The sequence below is a fragment of the Bombyx mandarina genome, chromosome 07 (assembly GCF_030267445.1).
Source record: "Bombyx mandarina strain Sakado chromosome 07, ASM3026744v2".
NCBI classification, from domain to species: Eukaryota; Metazoa; Arthropoda; class Insecta; order Lepidoptera; family Bombycidae; genus Bombyx; species Bombyx mandarina.
This window is the reverse complement of record NC_143214.1, coordinates 9081661-9099003: the sequence shown is the minus strand read 5'-3', so window position 1 is coordinate 9099003 and position 17343 is coordinate 9081661. Positions and strand designations below refer to the sequence as shown.

The following is a 17343-nucleotide window of genomic DNA, read 5'->3' as shown; positions in this document are numbered from 1 at the left end:
AAGTTACTTTTGATGTTATTATATTATTTTATAAAAAACACGTACTTAATGGTCGTGCGGTCACGGGTCATCACCTTTAGTGATTTGTTGGCAATATTGAGATATTACAAAAAAAAATGAGAGCGATTTTTTCGCCCAAACACAAATTGCTGTTTCTATTGCATTAAAACAACTTTTAGACTGTTTGGAACGATGGGCTACTAATAATCGTTTGCACGAAGGACCGTCTTTAAGAAACGGGCCAGATAAAAACTAAGCAATAGTTTTTTAACCCAATCGTCTCAACAGTAGAATTCATGAAAAAACACATTTCATGTTATTAATTAGTTGAATAGACTATTAAATATTATGCGATAATACGTATCACATAGAATATTAGCACAAATAAGGCCGTCAGCGCAAAAATGGCCTAAGCTTACCATAGTTAGTATAGAGATGATGAGGTTCGAATTTACCCTTATAATACTTCGTAGGCAAAAAAAATACGCCCTAAAATGATGTTTACAAAGTCATCTGTTATCTACGGATGAAACTAGGGATAGGCCGATTTTGCATTAAAATTTATATATAATATGTTTTAAATAAATTGCGATACATAAGCACGAATATGAATTGTGGGCCTAACCACTTTTGCGCTGACGGCCTGAAAAATCGTATTGTATTTGTCTGACGAATTTTATTTTGTAACACAGAGTTTTTTTGAAAAGATTTTGCCGTTTTTTGATTAAAACGACAAAGTACTGATAAGCGAATTCGTGATGTGTTTACATGTTTACATATTATTGTATAGACAGTTTATAACGGATTTGTTCTATTAAAGAACGTGAAAATATATAATTTTGTTGTTTTATTAATTTTACCATCAAAAGTATTTGTTTTTTTATATTTGAGAGATTACTCGTGGCCCGGAGGGCTTTCCTGTTTTACCAGGTCAGGTGGGCGAGCAAGGGCTCAGCCAGGAGGGGTGGGATTTGCTAACAGCTACCCGAGCGCCTGCAAAGGAGATCTAACAACTCAAGAGTAGTTCCCAAACATCGTTCCGGCAATTTGAAGCGGTGAAAGAAGTTCTCCGCTACAACTTGCTTCGATGATCTATCTAGTGTCGAGGTGATATGTAACGTTAAAACTTTGAAATATTTGCAGGGATGCCACATGTCCATTTCATTCATCTGTATTTACTATATACTCTATACAGTGTACTCTTTATTTCATCTTATGCCGATATTACTGGTGGTAGGACCTCTTGTGAGTCCGCGCGGGTGGGTACCACCACCCTGCCTATTTCTGCCGTGAAGCAGTAATGCGTTTCGGTTTGAAGGGTGGGGCAGCCGTTGTAACTATACTTGAGACCTTAGAACTTGTATCTCAAGGTGGGTGGCGCATTTACGTTGTGGATGTCTATGGGCTCCAGTAACCACTTAACACCAGGTGGGCTGTGAGCTCGTCCACCCAACTAAGCAATAAAAAAAAAAAAAAAAAAAAAATATTGAAATCCCGGAGGCAGATAATAATTAATTTTTTAATTAACGAATAAAATTCGCTCTTGAATCACATTCACAGACTTTCACAATGAAGGAAATATTTTCACCTATTTAGAATCAAAATAAAACTAATAGTCCAATAGGTTCTCGACACGATACGAAGAATTATACTCTCAAATTAGTTATTGTAGCAACGATATGAGGAGTGCACGTAAAGCATTTTTATACCAGAGTTTCTCGTCAGATCTTCTAAGAAGGTCTCAATTCCAATCTGGTGGTAGATTCTGCGAACCACAGTCCTTGCTAGTGTTAGCAAATTTTCTCAGATTGAGCCCGTGAGCTCACCTAACCATTCGCAAAAAGCTGGAATAGCCCCTTAGGCTCCTAACATTTACCTATTTAGGTAGTAAAAGGAAAGTCAAAAAACGCAGAAACTATAAAAAAAAAAATACCCAATGGATTTTCAATCATATTTATTAGTGACTAAAACAGGTATTTAAAAAATTAAAAGTTACAAATATCCAAAACTTGACAGTATAAATTATCGAAAACAAATGCACGTTAACACTTAAAAAATATTGTATGTTTTTTTTTTGGTATACTTTATAGTGTGCTTTTGGTTCGCTCATCTCTTCCTATTGTTATGTCTGTGCTCTGATCGAGCCCCACTTGGTTTGGACTTTTCTTTGTAACGAGATTCATCTGAAATAAGAATAACTTAAAAATCAAACTTATATCGTCAGTGGACAACAGAGTTGTGCAGATTATAAAATAATTAACATCATTAGCACAACAATTTTTAAATTGATGCTGATTTATAAAAAAATAGTAAATATGTAGTTGTTCCAATTTTCAGATTTTTTTTTTTTGCTAGATAGATACTTCACTATATTGCGCACGATATTAGTACCTACCAAATAACCTTATTCTGGGTTCAAAATTTTTTTATTGCCCGTGCAAGCTGATGATAAGTGGTTACCGTCGCTGATTGACGTCAGCAATACCAGGGGCAGAGCCATGTCGCTGCCTTTTTTTTATTACGTAGATGGTTGGACGAGCTCACAACCCACCTGGTGTTAAGTGGTTACTGGAGCCTATAGATATCTACAGCGTAAATGCGTCACCCACTATGAGATATAAGTTCTAAGGTTTCAAGTATAGTTACAACGGCTGCCCCACCCTTCAAAACGAAACGCATTACTGCTTCACGACAGCAATAGGCAGGGTGGTGGTACCTACCCGTGCGGACTCACAAGAGGTCCTACCACCAGTGTAATGTAGTGTTCGATTAGTGATTTTTACTTTCATTTTTATCACTAACCCACAAACTGACAAAACTAAATACACTATCGATAACGCTTATCGACAACAATAACGCGCATCTCTATACCCGTCCATAAGGCTCGTGAGTGGAAGAGAGAGCGAAATACTCGCTTCATCGCTCCGATTTTTTATGACGCAAACTGCACGGACAAAATAATTCCACTATAGTTACTTTTATCTTTATGTCGGTGCCTCCGTTCTCGGGAGCCGCCGGAGCCGCGGGAGTCTGGCGAGGAGCGTCTGCGCGGGGAGCGCGGCGGCTCGCCCCACCACCACGGCGGCACCGACGCGCGCCCCCGCAGCGCCGACCCCGGACCCGCGCTCGCAGCCCACGCCCCACGACCGGCCGCCTGAAACTGGAATACACAAATTACATACCGGCATCAGGAAACATTCACATGTCTATTATTGCTTGACAGCTACATAAATATATTTTTTAATAAATAAAAGATGTCAAAAAATTGCAGTTCTAGACATTTCGCAGAGGGTACCAAAATGTCATCAATGTATCACTAATGAAAATCTGATAACACGCCAGACCATGGTCGCGCATTATCAGTGGTCGAGGTGGGTAGATTGATTTTATATACTTGCGTCAAGATATTATAAAATGGACATGCCATTATGATTTTTTTTTAAATTGAAAAAAAATATTTTTAATTTCCATACATACAATATACAGATACAATTTCTATATTTTTGAGATAATATAACAAAAACCCTGTCTAAGTTTTGTCTCATACTGACAAGCGTCATTTCTAATTCAATAGAAAGGGACAAAATACGGTGTAACTATTCCATGGTGTTTTTTTATAAAATAAAATACTGATTTCTTTCACCGTTAGCTAGTACTGGTAGCGTAGATTAATATTGTTAATACGTTTTTCACCTTAAACACAGATTCATGATAATTTCAAAATTCCGGAACAAATATCACAATAAATATGAAGTTCCGGTATTTTAGAGGCATATCCATATTATCCTCTACGTTTGACGTCAACGACCTTAAATCAATCTACCTACTCCGACCTCTACTCATTATACACAGCTCATGATGTACAAACTCACCAAACCAAACAGTTTTATTATTATTATTAATTGTATCTATCAAAAACTTTTTTTTTTAATCGCTGGGGAATCCATTTACGGATACCCGGTCGAGGGGGGTAAGAGACCGGGTTATGTCGGACTCCGGCGCCTCCAGAGAAGAACAGGGAGAAGAAGAAGACAGGGGTCCTCCTCTTCTCCCAATTCCTGGCGGGAGACTACGCCTTGAGAAAGGCGCGCGAGGCACTGCACGGCGTCAGCCACCAAGAGTTACCCCGCAAAACCGGTCTATCAAAAACCTACCAAATACAAGTTGTAACACAGTGAGAAAAACCACTAAACAACGTTGACAGTGTATAGGAATTAATCTTACTTGTGGGTAGTTCGGCGGTACACGGTACGGCGCAGCGGGTGCATTGACCTCGCCCTCGGCACACGTCGCGGGAGGCGCCGGTAAACGAGTCGGACTTTCCGGAGTTGTTAACTGTCCATACAATTAATGAAAGTTTTACAAGAATTTTATCTTGTTTTTATTGGTAAATTCAAAATTTGGTCTTTTGAGTCCGCGCGGGTAGATACCACCGCCCCGCCTATTTCTGCCGTGAAGCAGTAATGCGTTTCGGTTTGAAGGGTAGGGCAGCCGTTGTAACTATACTGAGATCTTAGAACATATGTAGTCGTCGTGGCCTAACGGATAAGACGTGCGGTGCATTCGTGTTGAGCGATGCACCGGTGTTCGAATCCCGCAGGCGGGTACCAATTTTTCTAATGAAATACGTACTCAACAAAATTTTCACGATTGACTTCCACGGTGAAGGAATAACATCGTGTAATAAAAATGAAACCCGCAAAATTATAATTTGCGTAATTACTGGTGGAAGGACCTCTTGTGAGTCCGCGCGGGTAGGTACCACCACCCTGCCTATTTCTGCCGTGAAGCAGTAATGAGTTTCGGTTTGAAGGGTGGGGTAGCCGTTGTAACTATACTTGAGACCTTAGAACTTGTATCTCAAGGTGGGTGGCGCATTTACGTTGTGGATGTCTATGGGCTCCAGTAACCACATAATGCCAGGTGGGCTGTGAGCTCGTCCACCAATCTAAGCATACCTTCTGTTTTAAGTTATTGAAATCGTTGCTCATGTCTCGATAGCGCTGCAAGCACTCCTGCCACATCGACGCCATCTCTGCCATCTCGGAGCGTTGCTTATTTATTTCTTCCTGGTAAATAAAGAAATAGAACAATACTTTGTGTTTCATTAAATATTCGATAAAAAAATTCATAGACGCAATCTGTAATCGTGCTTATATTTATATGTGTATTATAATTTAAGGTAACAAAGACTTGTATTGGACTTTCTATCTAACTCAATAACTCAACACAATGTTATTGTATAATTTATTCCTATCAAAGGCCGTATAATTGTATTACTTTGGCCTAACATTCAGATTCAAAATTCAAAATCATTTATTTCAACTTAGATGTCAGTATGACACACTTGTTGAATGTCAAAATAAAAATAACAATGTTAACTCTACCACCGCACCGGTTCCAAAAAAAGCCACAGTCCTGAGAAGAACCGGCGAAACATACTCAGCGGGCTTTTTTTTGTTTTTTCTCAAATAAATATCTATTTTTTAAATAATTAAAAATATTGACATTAATCAAAAAAACAAGTCAAAAAATACAGTTAAAAATAATAATAATAATAATGAAAAAAAGGGTATTCTGAGGATATGCCAAAAAAAATTTAATTTTTATTTCCACTACATACTATTTATGTTTTTATTTAAATTTCGCAGCACTTGTGCTGTTGGAAAATGAATTTGGGACAGCGACCACGTAGGATCGCCAATAATTTTCATTGGCTGTCGATATTGGCGGCTCACATTGACCATCTTCCTTCTGATTTCTCATCAAAATTTTAGATTCGAACAATGATGTAGCCGTTTTACAAGACAAGTATCATTTTTGTAGAGCCGATTATTGGTTCACGTTGCATTACGTAGAAGCACAGATAACCCCCAAGATTATCAGTGGGGGTTATCTGTGCGTAGAAGGATGGTGGATTAGATTGTGAATTAGAAGAGAATGTGGTGCATTCAATGAGACCAACACTCAGCATTGGGTGGACGCGGGTTGAGTATTGTGACGTTACGTGGGTGACAAGGGGGTTGGGGAGTTACGTGGGTAGTAAAAAATACAAAGATTAAGCAATGCGTGGTATGTGGTAACCATAAGTCTGGCGTCAGTGTCTCCCACGTCTCTGGCGACAGTCTCGTAGCGCCGCATGCACTCGCGCCACAGCCGCAGGTGCGCCGCTGCCGACTCGCGGACATTGGAGGCGGACTCCTAAACGGACATACAATTTGGTTACACTGCATCGAAACTATTGCGCTATTGCAATGTGTTCACAATTATAACGCGTCTGTGTCGGTAATATTCCCCTTTTTTTATCTTTATTACTTAGATGTTTGGATGAGCTCACAGCCAACCTGATTGTTAAGTGCTTATCGGAGCCCATAGACATCTACAAAGTAAATGCCGCGACATACCTTGAAACATGAGTTTTAGTTTTTACAGTACAACGGCTATTCCAAACCGTTCAAACTAAAACGCGTTACCTAGTGCTTCACAGCAGAAATAGGCAGGGTGGTGGTACCTACGGAACAAAACTAACATTTTTGGTTCTTCGAGCCGGATCGAATCGTGAAAATTTATATTTTTGTTGTTACGATGATAACTAAAAATGGCAAGAGGTGCCACCAATTACCATTTTATCAACATTTACCATTAATTTCTCAATGTTTATACAATAGCAAACTAAAGATATCGTCTACACAACTTTTTTTATTATTTCATAAGAAAAACAAATGCCAATCAACTTAATTGCGGATTTAAGAGAACCGTTCTCAAACATGAAGATGAACTAAATAGATAAAGAATACCAAGAAACAGTTACATTAAACAAATCTTAATACAACACGGAAAGTAACAAGAGTTACAACAACAACACTGTGAAGCAAAGATTAATGATAAAAGCTTGTAACAAAAGCCTGATTATCGTTTATCGTAGATAGACAAAGCTCCAATAAAACTAACATGAACACTTTTATCTGGTCCTGGAGTTTGTGAAACCCCTTTAAAACACCTCATTAGTTCCTTCCACAATTTCATCATTTTATCCATTGCTTCTCTTTGTTCTGTGATTTCTTGCTAAAAACAAAAATATTCTTATAAATTTTTTATTGACCTTGTGGGCAGACGTGCACACGGCCCACTTGTTGGTGAGGAGTTACCGTCGCTCATGGACTAGCAATGTCAAGGTCAGAGCCAAGCCGCTGCCTACCGTTAAGTACTCTCCACAAGCCTCGCTTGAAGAAGTTTGAAGAAGGAATGTGATGATAGAATTTTTTAGCATCAATTTATATTTATTTAATAAATATAATCATATGGCCCCAAACTCCAAATATCGAAGGTGGGAGAAATGGGACAACTTATTCGAAGAGAACTTGGATATACCTTTGCGCGAAATGGACATATTATAATCACACAAAATGCTTTATTCAGCGTTGTCAAGCACTGTGCCAGCTAAAGCCAGCTCTAGCCCCTTCCTGATACTTATTTCGGCAAGGGAATCGGACCCACTTGTGGAAAAACAAGGGATTCTTTAGTTTAAGGATAATACCTCAACACTTAGCATCATGATCATCGTCATGATCATCATTAGATTATGTGTTTTTTTTATTATTATTATTGTTATTGCGTATTGTATCAATAATTAAATTGATTAGATTGTACTGTTCTACCCACTTTTGTAAAGCTCTCCCTCTTTAAGAACGGTTAACTGGTAGATAACTCAATCGTTGAGTTAAGCTCGCCATTTTATAACTTTTCGCCATTATTGTATTGTGTTAACTGTATGTACATGATGTGATACAAATCTCAGACCCCAAAAAGGCTTGTCCAACTTGCAGTCTGCAGCTGGCTTTAACTAAATTTGTTAATGTTTAAGGTAAGTAAGAAAACGAACCTTGACAAATCTCAAATAATTACTTTTCCCGCTCGCAGTGCTCGTCTCTCCGTCGGCCACGCTAAGCCCCGAATCTCTTTCTCTCTCCGAGTATCTATCCCTGCCTTCGTCCTCGCGAGATTCCACAGAATTTCTATCATAGTTCCTCCTGCTTCTCTGTTCGGCGACAGACAGACGACTTTCAATCGGTTTTCTATCACAATACTTGGATCTCTCAATGTATTTTCTCTCATCATACTTCCTGTCCCTCTCGCCATCTCTTCCAACGTATCTCTTACAATCGCTTCCCTCATCGTATCTCCTAGTGTTATCACTCCTGGACGTCCGTCTGCATCTATCATCATTTCGATTCACCTCAAAGCTCCTAGACGCCTTCTGTTCAAAATATCTTCGTTTATCTGCGTAGTCCGTGTCTCGCTCCGGTTGCCTGTAACGATCGTACTCGCTCCTGGGACTGTCGCGTCCGGGATATCGATCTTCGTTCTCCATTTTTGAATGCTTCACTACTAATTTGCTCGCATATTTGGGAATATCTTTCGAGTAGCACGAGGCGCATCTATCGATAATCCGTTCGTCGATTCTACCCTTGCTGCGAGATACATCTGGATAGATATCGTGACACCTCGATCGGTTCGACTCGATCTTGTCCCTAGATCTATCGTGGCTCTTGTACCGCTCGTGGCTCCGGTCAACGTTGTAAGAGTCGCGTCGCGTCACTTCACACTGTAGAGATTTGTGGCTTTGCGTTCGTGGCTGTAACAGAACCCGAAATTGAGTCAATTCAATGGCAAAAATTTAAACAGCTTTGTAACAACGAATGCACTTCTGGTGCACACTTTGTACTGGTGGTAGGATATATAGTGAGTCCGCCCGGGTAGGTACCACACCCCTGCCTATTTCTGCCGTGAAGCAGTAATGCGTTTCGGTTTGAAAGATGGGGCAGCCGTTGTAACTATTCTGAGATCTTGGAACTTATATCTCGAGGTGGGTGGTGCGCTTACGTTGTAGATGTCTATGGGCTCCAGTAACCACTTAACACCAGGTGGGCTGTGAGCTCGTCCAACCATGAAAGCAATAAATAAAAAAAACTTGCATTATTACCACTGGAAATACTTTCTTATCGTTCATCTGAGCGCACAATTTCGCAAATGTCTCGAAAAGTGCAGTCTGATCAATCCCCGGCGACGGAGATACGTCTTTAGTTGGCCTGAAAATCCAGTTCATAATGTTTTTATCGTGAACTTCAATATTTGCATTACGTTTGTTTAAATACAATATCGGCGATTAAAGACTATTTGATTGAATCAATATTTTTGTAATTTCACAAAAGAGCCATTTAAAGTTTCAAAGGAAAAAATATCATGACAAAATAACTTCTTCACCTACATAATTGAATGTAGTAAATATAATTGATGTTCAATTAAAAACAACGAATTCTTGATGCGAATACCAAATAAAACGCATCTTTAATTACAAAGATATCGCGTATTAAGTTACCAAAGTCGTCGTGGCCTAAAGGATAAGACGTCTGGTTTCGTATTGCGATGCACCGGTGTTCGAATCCCGCAGGCGGGTACCAATTTTGCAAATGAAAATACGTACTCTACAAATGATCACACGATTGACTTCCACGGTGAAGGAATAACATCGTGTAATAAAAATCAAATCGCAAAATTATAATTTGCGTAATTACTGGTGGTAGGACGTCTTGCGAGTCCGCACGGGTAGGTACCACAACCTATTTCTGCCGTAAAGCAATAATGCGTTTCGGTTTAAAGGGCGGGGTAATCGTACTGTTGCAAGTGAGACCTTAGAACTCATGTCTCAAGGTGGGTGGCGACATTTACGTTGTAGATGTCTATGGGTTCCGGTAACCACTTGTAGATGTAGTAGTAGTAGTATAGTGCTGCTTCTAACTGTATTAGGTAGGCGCTGACACGAAGGGTGGTTTACACAGTGAGTATCAATATGTACTGCTTTGAATAGTTTATTGAAGATAAAAATATACACAAACAAACTATAACACAAGTGGTATGAAAAAGAACCAACATGTAGGAGTAATAAAGGCATTGACACGGACGATGGGTAACAAAGCGAATATCGATATGTACTGCCCTCAGTTTTTTAAGATTCCGAAGTGTTGAACGACAATAATGTATGATTGCCTAAATTCATAAGCGACAGCGATTTTGTTGAATTGTAAGGCGGTTGCCCAAGTAGTGGCGGGTAAGTGAGTCGCGACACACTCAACACGAGTTGGGTAATGAGCTCGTCCACACATCTAAGCAATAAAACTTAAACGAAATAGCCTTTCACTATAACATTATTATATTTACTTTTCGCGTTCTTTAGAAGGCACGTCGTCCCGTCTATGTCGGTGACGTCGGTGCTCTCTAGGAGTGGAGGCTTCTCGCTCACAGCTTCCATGGCGATCGTGACGTCTGCGGTGTCGTTGCCTAAACAAAAATCATAATTAACTAGTAGTATAATTGAATATGCAATTTCGAAAAGGGCACATGTCGCATATTTTGTCAAACACGTTTTTTCATATACGTATAGTTTTGAGGCTTACCTACACCCATTTTATAATAATTCCACTAATTTTCAATTGGAAATTAACACTATGTATATCTCAAAAGTTAATATTTTAAATTTTACACTGCTTTAGAAAATGATCAGTTTTTTTTTCATTTCCTGAACATTTTACATTTTCAGAGATGTGCCCTTTTCGAAATTGCATATTCAATTGAAATCGCGCAAAATTAGCGATTAAAATTTTTGAAACCTAACAAATTTTTTGTACCTCTTTTCTCTTTTATTGTGGACGTTTTGTAATGGAAAAAATCTTCGTGGCCTAAAGGTGAGAAGCTCGGTGAATTCGTATACGACTTGTGCCGGTATTCAAATTGCGTGGGCACATTGTGTCAATGTTTTTCAATTATATACGTACTTAAGGTAAGTATAAAGTCGTGTAAGAGAAATCAAAAATTTAATCACACATAAAAATTACAATTTGCGTACTTACTGATGATAAGGCCTGTATGGTAACCACTTAACATCAAGTGGGCCGTGAACTCGTCTACCCATCTAAGGAATATAAAAGACTGAACAACTTGTCACAAGAATTTTGTCATTTTGGATCCTCCCGATCCACTAACGGTGCTTTTAGGTACCTCAAGCACCGGTCATCGTTCTCGCCGAACCCGTCGCTTGCGACGAAGGGCTCGGCGAGTAAATTAACCCACAGACACTGCCCAGAGTTTTTCGCCGGATCTTCTCAGTTCAGTGGGTCGCGTTTCCGTTCGGTGGTAAATTCTGCGAAGCACTGCTCTTGCTAGAGTTAGTGTAGCAACGTCAGGTTTGAGCCCCGTGAGCTCACCTACTTGTTAGGGTTACGCTGAAATAGCCTCTTAAGCCATCAGCTTAGGTAGGGTAAAAAAAAATCTCATCTGTTCACTCCAACTGATTTTTTCCTTTTCTTTGTCTGCTAGCTATAGATGCAATTTAATTTATCAATACTCTTTTTCGAAATAATATTTTTTTAAATCACGTTAAAATATCAGAACATTTAAAAAACAAAATGATTTTTTTCGAATTTCCATCATTCATAAACAAATTTAGATATTTCTACTTATAGTTCACGGGGTCTCTCATCATTAGAAGCATACTTTTTCTTATCCCTTTTAATAGCTTCCTCGAGGAATGCATAAATGAAGGAGTCTTGATCTCGAGGTACAGAATCAATGCCGCCGTCACCTTCCTGAAAATTATAAAAATTAAATAGAAAAGGCTTTCCAAAGGTAAAACAATAAAAAAAAAGATGTGTGGTGTAGTGGGACACCGGATAGGAACGAAATTCCTTATTATAAAAATATTAATTTTAAGTTCTATTCGAGGTATAAAGAAAATAAAAAAAAAATTCATTTTTGTACGCTATTACAAAGTTAAGTTGTATACTGCGTGCATTACTAATTTGTACGTTATTACAAAGTTAAGTCGTACACTGTGTGCATTAGGTTTTTTCCCGGTTAGGGTGCCCCTCCGCATCGTCCCATAAGGAACTTCGTTCCAACACACACGCACGCATATACGCACTCACACACACAGGCACACACTTCCAAATCTTACTTGATTGGGAGAGATGGATCGAGGCGTTGAAACCATTCCAGCTTTCAGAGCAAGTGAAATGCCGTCCCTTCTGAAATTGTGTTAAATTTAAAACATAAAATACCCAGTTTAAATAAGACATTACACATTATTCAGCTCTATTTATCTATATCCATTTCATCGCATTATTTTATCTATCTGTGTTGGGATAGAGTTGAGATAGCCCACGACCTACTTGGTGTAATACCTGCATACTAGTAGCGTTTTTTTTTATGATTGAAGGATAACTGGTGACCCAGAGGCCTTTCCAGTTTTCCCAGGACAAGCGGGCAAGCAAAGGCTCAGTCAGAAGGCTCAGTCAGGAGGGGTGGGATTTGCCAACAGCTACCCGAGCGCCTCCGAAGGAGACCTAACAACTCAAGAGCAGCTGCTTCGCGAATGAATCTACTACCGGATCGGAATCGTGACCCGCTGAGAAGATCCGACGAGAAACTTAGCGAACTCATGCATGAGTTATGTTGCACGTCGAACTCTTTGCAGAGTTCGACAAGTACGGTTACCGAGATCCAAGTCTTGCAGCGGATTTGTTCAGAATATAATGTAATTACTATATCCTAGCTAGTGCCTAGCTTCCTTTTCTCCGTTTCTTTTGTATATTAGGTATCTTATACTGTAACCTACCAAAACATCATAAGCGTTTATAAAATTGTGTGATTGACTTATTTATTTCTAAATCCAAATTTCCCGCTAATGTGAGAGTAAATAAACTAGATGCTATATTAGCTCATTATCGATAATAACAGCAATAATTTATATTTAAAGAAATACGGAAGCCGATTTTTACGGAACATGAATCTTTCTATCCGATTTAAAGATTTTATGCTTGTACCGAGTAATCTTTTAGAGACAAATCAGACGTCTGCTAAGTGCTGCATTCACGCTTTTTTTTTATGATTGAAAGATTACTGGTGGCCCGGAGGCCTTTCCAGTTTCACCAGGACAGGTGGGCGAGGAAAGGCTCAGCCAGAAGGGGTGGGATTTGCTAACAGCTACCCGAGCGCCTCCGAAGGAGACCTAACGACTCAAGAGCAACTGCTTGAACTGAACTGAATGAATCTACTGCCGGATCGGAATCGCGACCCGCTGAGAAGATCCGGCGAGAAACTCAGCGAGCTGATGCATGGGTTAGGGGCATTCACGCTATGGAGGCAAGCGTATTACAAACACAAATGTAACCAATGATTGGTCAATCTATCTATTTATTGATATTATTATTTTACAGAGAAAACATACGTTGATCGTCGATGCCGTCTCGGTGATCGGAATGATCGATGTTCGTTCATTGGAGATGGAGCCAAAGATGGACTGCTCAATTCCCTATTTAGAATAATATATAAGATTCCCGCTAAATTGTATGTCAAAGGAAGCACAATATGAGCTCCTTAACCATTTGACTGTCATGTAAGTCATCAGTGCCTTACAGTAATTATATCGATATATGTTACTAAGGCGCCGTAATATCTAGTATACTCTGGGAAAGACGAACCTGAAGATACTGAGAAAGAATCTATTTCTCACACTAAGGCTACCTTCACACATAGTCTCCGTGTATACGGTACCCGTTTTAACGGATACGACAAAAAGTTATACTTTGTTCACACATAGGCACCGTATAACGTTCAACGTATCCGTCATTGCTGGATACGATGTTCACAAGCAAATTCGTAGTATACCGCCGCTATACTCATTACGGATCCTCCTGATCCATTAACGGTGCTTTTAGGCACCACAAACACCGGTAACCGTCCTCGTCGAACCGTCGCTTGCGACGAAGGACTCGACGAGCTAATTAACCCATAGACATAGCCCACTGAGTTTCTCGCCGGATCTTCTCAGTAGGTCGCGTTTCCGATCCGGTGGTAGATTCTGCGAAGCACTGCTCTTGCTAGGGTCAGTGTTAGCAACTCTCCGGTTTGAGCCCCGTGAGCTCACCTACAAACGTTAGGGTGAAGCTGAAATAGCCTCTCAAGGCTATCAGCATAGGTAGGAAAAAAAAACTGCTATGGTGAAACTTAGTCTAGCTGCACCGCCCGCCGGCCCCCTCACCCCCGCACAGTTTCTATCCGATAAAACCGTACGGAAACATGACGGATACATATTCCGTTCATCCAGTATTCGATGACAAAACGGAATGTCTATATATTTATGTATATGTATTTATTTAAGTACTATGTATTATGTATGTTATATATATACACATAATATATGTTTAAGTAATATCCCCTTCACACTACACCTACCAAGCTTCATCTCTGCACTCCCCTAAGGTAGACTGTTAGAGAATGCCTATGGCATTAAGTCCGCCTTTATACTTTCTAGTATAAGAAGTTATAAATAAATAAATAAATAAATGTCATAATTTACCGGACCGTTTTTTTTTTTACTGTATACAGTGTGCTTAGTGCGAGTTTTTTTTTTCGTTCTCGATAGCGTAAAGGTTAGCTCATACTTGTACTGGAATGGGATCGTTTGCGTATGTTTGCCGTTAGGGGCGCTGTTCCAACCCACGGCGAAACCTCGTCGCGGTATTGGGGCAGGACCTCTCTTTGCGGGCTGTCGTCGCCCGTATGGTAGAGGACCGGAGTTTGTGGGAGGCCATGGCCGGGTTCTGTGACTTGATCATGGCGCTTCGTGAGGCTGAGGAGCGCGAAAGGGAATGGCATCCCTCTTCAGCTCCTCAGCGCAGAAGGCGGGGTGGACGGCGCGTGCGAGAGGCCGCCGCTCAGCCCTCGTAGGGACTATCGAGTGCCGAGTGCGGGGGCGCCCGGCACTCGACTGTTGGTCCGGTGGTGAAGCGGTGCAAGGTGGCTCACGGTGTGTTTCCCGAGACGATGTTCTTCGGGATTTTCCCGGGGATGAGATCCCGTCTTAACATTAGTACGGGTACCGGCTAAGGCGAGACTTCCGGCGCGCACCGCGGTACCGTAAGTTTCGTGTAGTCGGTGTGGTGGAGCTCGATGGGGTTTAGTTGGTAGTCGTTCTGCGGGGCAAGCGCTTCGCGCGCCTTTTTCAAGGCGTAGTCTCCTGTGAGAAATTGGGGGAGGTGGAGGACCTCGGTCCTTCTCTTCTCCCCTTCTTCCTCTCAGGAGGCGCCGGAGTCCGACATAACCCGGTCCGTTACCCCCCTCGACCGGGTATCCGTAAATGGATTCCCCAGCGTTAAAAAAAAAAGGGGGGGGCGCTGTTCCAACTGCATACAAAATTAGCTTAACTTTTACGCTATCGAGAACGCTAGGAAACTCGCACTAAGCACACTGAATACTGTACCATATGTGAAGTCGCTCATACGACTCCATGCTCCATCGATGAAAAAAAATGTATCCGTCAAAACGGACCAGTAAAACAGAGACCATGTGTAAACATACATTAAAAACAAAAGAAGGCAATCCAGGCGCTTAGTAACAGAAATCGACATATGACTTCAGTGCGCCGCGTAGGGCACCGGTGACTTACATGGAAGTCAAAGGGGTTAATATTTACTTTTTCTAAAAATATGTACTGTTCTTTTCATTTCTAAATTCATTTTCAGAAAATAAACGACAATCTTCTTTAATAATAGAAGTATTTAGATCAAGATCTTAAAGCACTGAATAACAGGCACCCATTGTTTGAGTGACACGCTTACCGAAAAACCGAATACTGTACCATTGATTTATAAAGTACTTTCAGATTTGGTTGAATCAACTGGTTACTGGCGGTAGGACCTCTTGTGAGTCCGCTCGTGTAGATACCACCATCCCGCCTATTTCTGCCGTGAAGCAGTAAAATGCCTTTCGGTTTGAAAGGCGGGGGCAGCTGTTGTAACTATACTGAGACTTTAGAACTTATATCTCAAGGTGGGTGGCGCATTTACGTTGTAGACGTCCATGGGCTCCAGTAACCACTTAACACCAGGTGGGCTGTGAGCTCGTCCACCCATCTAAGCAATAAAAAATAAATCTGACAGAGATATATATACTGAACCTTTTCACATTTTTGACATCAGACCGTCCTTCGGAATTTTGGGCAACAAACAACTCCTGTAGACTTGGTTTGGCAGAATTGACTCTGCACATGGTAGCTTGGGAGCCCTGTAGATTTACTGGAGTTTAATCTTTATTTTCAAATTATCACTAACCATGTAGGTACCCACTCCTCATCGTGAAAACAATATGAACCAATTTGCGACAAAACAAAGCCTTCGCAGAACTTCAGTTCACACTTGTCGTCGTGGCCTAAAGGATAAGACGTCCGTTGCATTCGTATCTCTAGCATTGCAACGGTGTTCGAATCCCGCAGGGGTGTGGTAATTTTTGTAATGAAATACGAACTTGACAAATGTTCACGATTGACTTCCACGGTGAAGGAATAACATCGTGTAATAAAAATTAAACCCGCCAAATTATAATTTGCGTAATTACTGGTGGTAGGAAAGCTTGTGAGTCCACACGGGTAGGTACCACCACCCTGCTTATTTCTGCCGTGAAGTAGTAATGCGTTTCGGTTTGAACGTTGCCGTTGTAACTATACCGATGGGTGAGTGGGTGGCGGCATTTACATTGTAGATGTCTATGGGCTCCAGTGACCACTTAACAACAGGTGGGCTGTGAGCTCGTCCACCCATCTAAGCAATAAAAAATAAAATAAAAAAACTTCGGGCAAATATTCGTTTTTACGCCCGTCTTCTAATAAGTATATTTTTAGTATGTAAATATGTATCTTAATATTTCCTATAGTAAAACTTAATTTGGAGCCACAGAACCGTGTGACTTGACGTAACTAGACTAGAAAATTTTCTATACCATTTTATCTACACATGGGTACACTACACATAGATGACCTTCACCTCCTATATATCAGCATTGGTTCTAATTTTTAGTTTAGTTATTACATAAAATGGGCCCCAGATACTACTGGCGCAGAAACTTACACTAGATATTTCATCATTGGCGTTGTCTTGTCCCTCCCGTTTCTTCCTCGCACGCTTACATTTTGAGTCCGATACTTTGAACAATTTTTTGCTATCGCTTGGCTGACACTCCATCGAATATAATCAAATGGATCTCGCGACATCAGAGCAACCCACTGTTTCAATTTTGACTCCACGAATTTTGTTCCAGATTCGTAACCATAAAAAGAGAATTTTCAAGTATAACAAAACCGAAAAAATATCAAATGTGACAGAAGGTGAAAGTTGAATAAAGAATAACAATAAACTTGACTTTTCTCTTCTGCTTGCCGAAGTTCAAATTTAAAAAGCTAAAATCTATTCGTGTATTGTACTGAGGTTGACTTAGAATAGAGTGAAATAAAAT

At 40.4% G+C, this 17343-nt stretch overlaps 1 protein-coding gene across 4 annotated transcripts; it reads right to left on the bottom strand.

Annotated features, from left to right (window-relative positions):
* Positions 1–1937: 1937 nt before the first annotated feature.
* Positions 1938–17251, bottom strand: LOC114239323 (uncharacterized). 4 transcript variants are annotated; one of them, XM_089728714.1, is made up of 14 exons: positions 16959–17251; positions 16013–16119; positions 13283–13366; positions 12011–12080; positions 11551–11642; positions 10219–10338; positions 8984–9089; positions 7883–8635; positions 6952–7065; positions 6085–6201; positions 4959–5069; positions 4225–4335; positions 2977–3160; positions 1938–2183 (listed from the first exon to the last, which is right to left on the bottom strand). In XM_089728714.1, the coding sequence occupies exons 1-14, from the start codon at positions 17070–17072 to the stop codon at positions 2107–2109; spliced, it is 2160 nt and encodes a 719-aa protein (XP_089584840.1). In that variant the 5' UTR covers positions 17073–17251; the 3' UTR covers positions 1938–2106. The 4 variants fall into 4 exon arrangements, with proteins under 4 accessions (XP_089584840.1, XP_089584841.1, XP_028025274.2 ...); XM_089728715.1 differs by lacking the exon at positions 6952–7065; XM_028169473.2 differs by lacking the exon at positions 13283–13366.
* Positions 17252–17343: the final 92 nt, after the last annotated feature.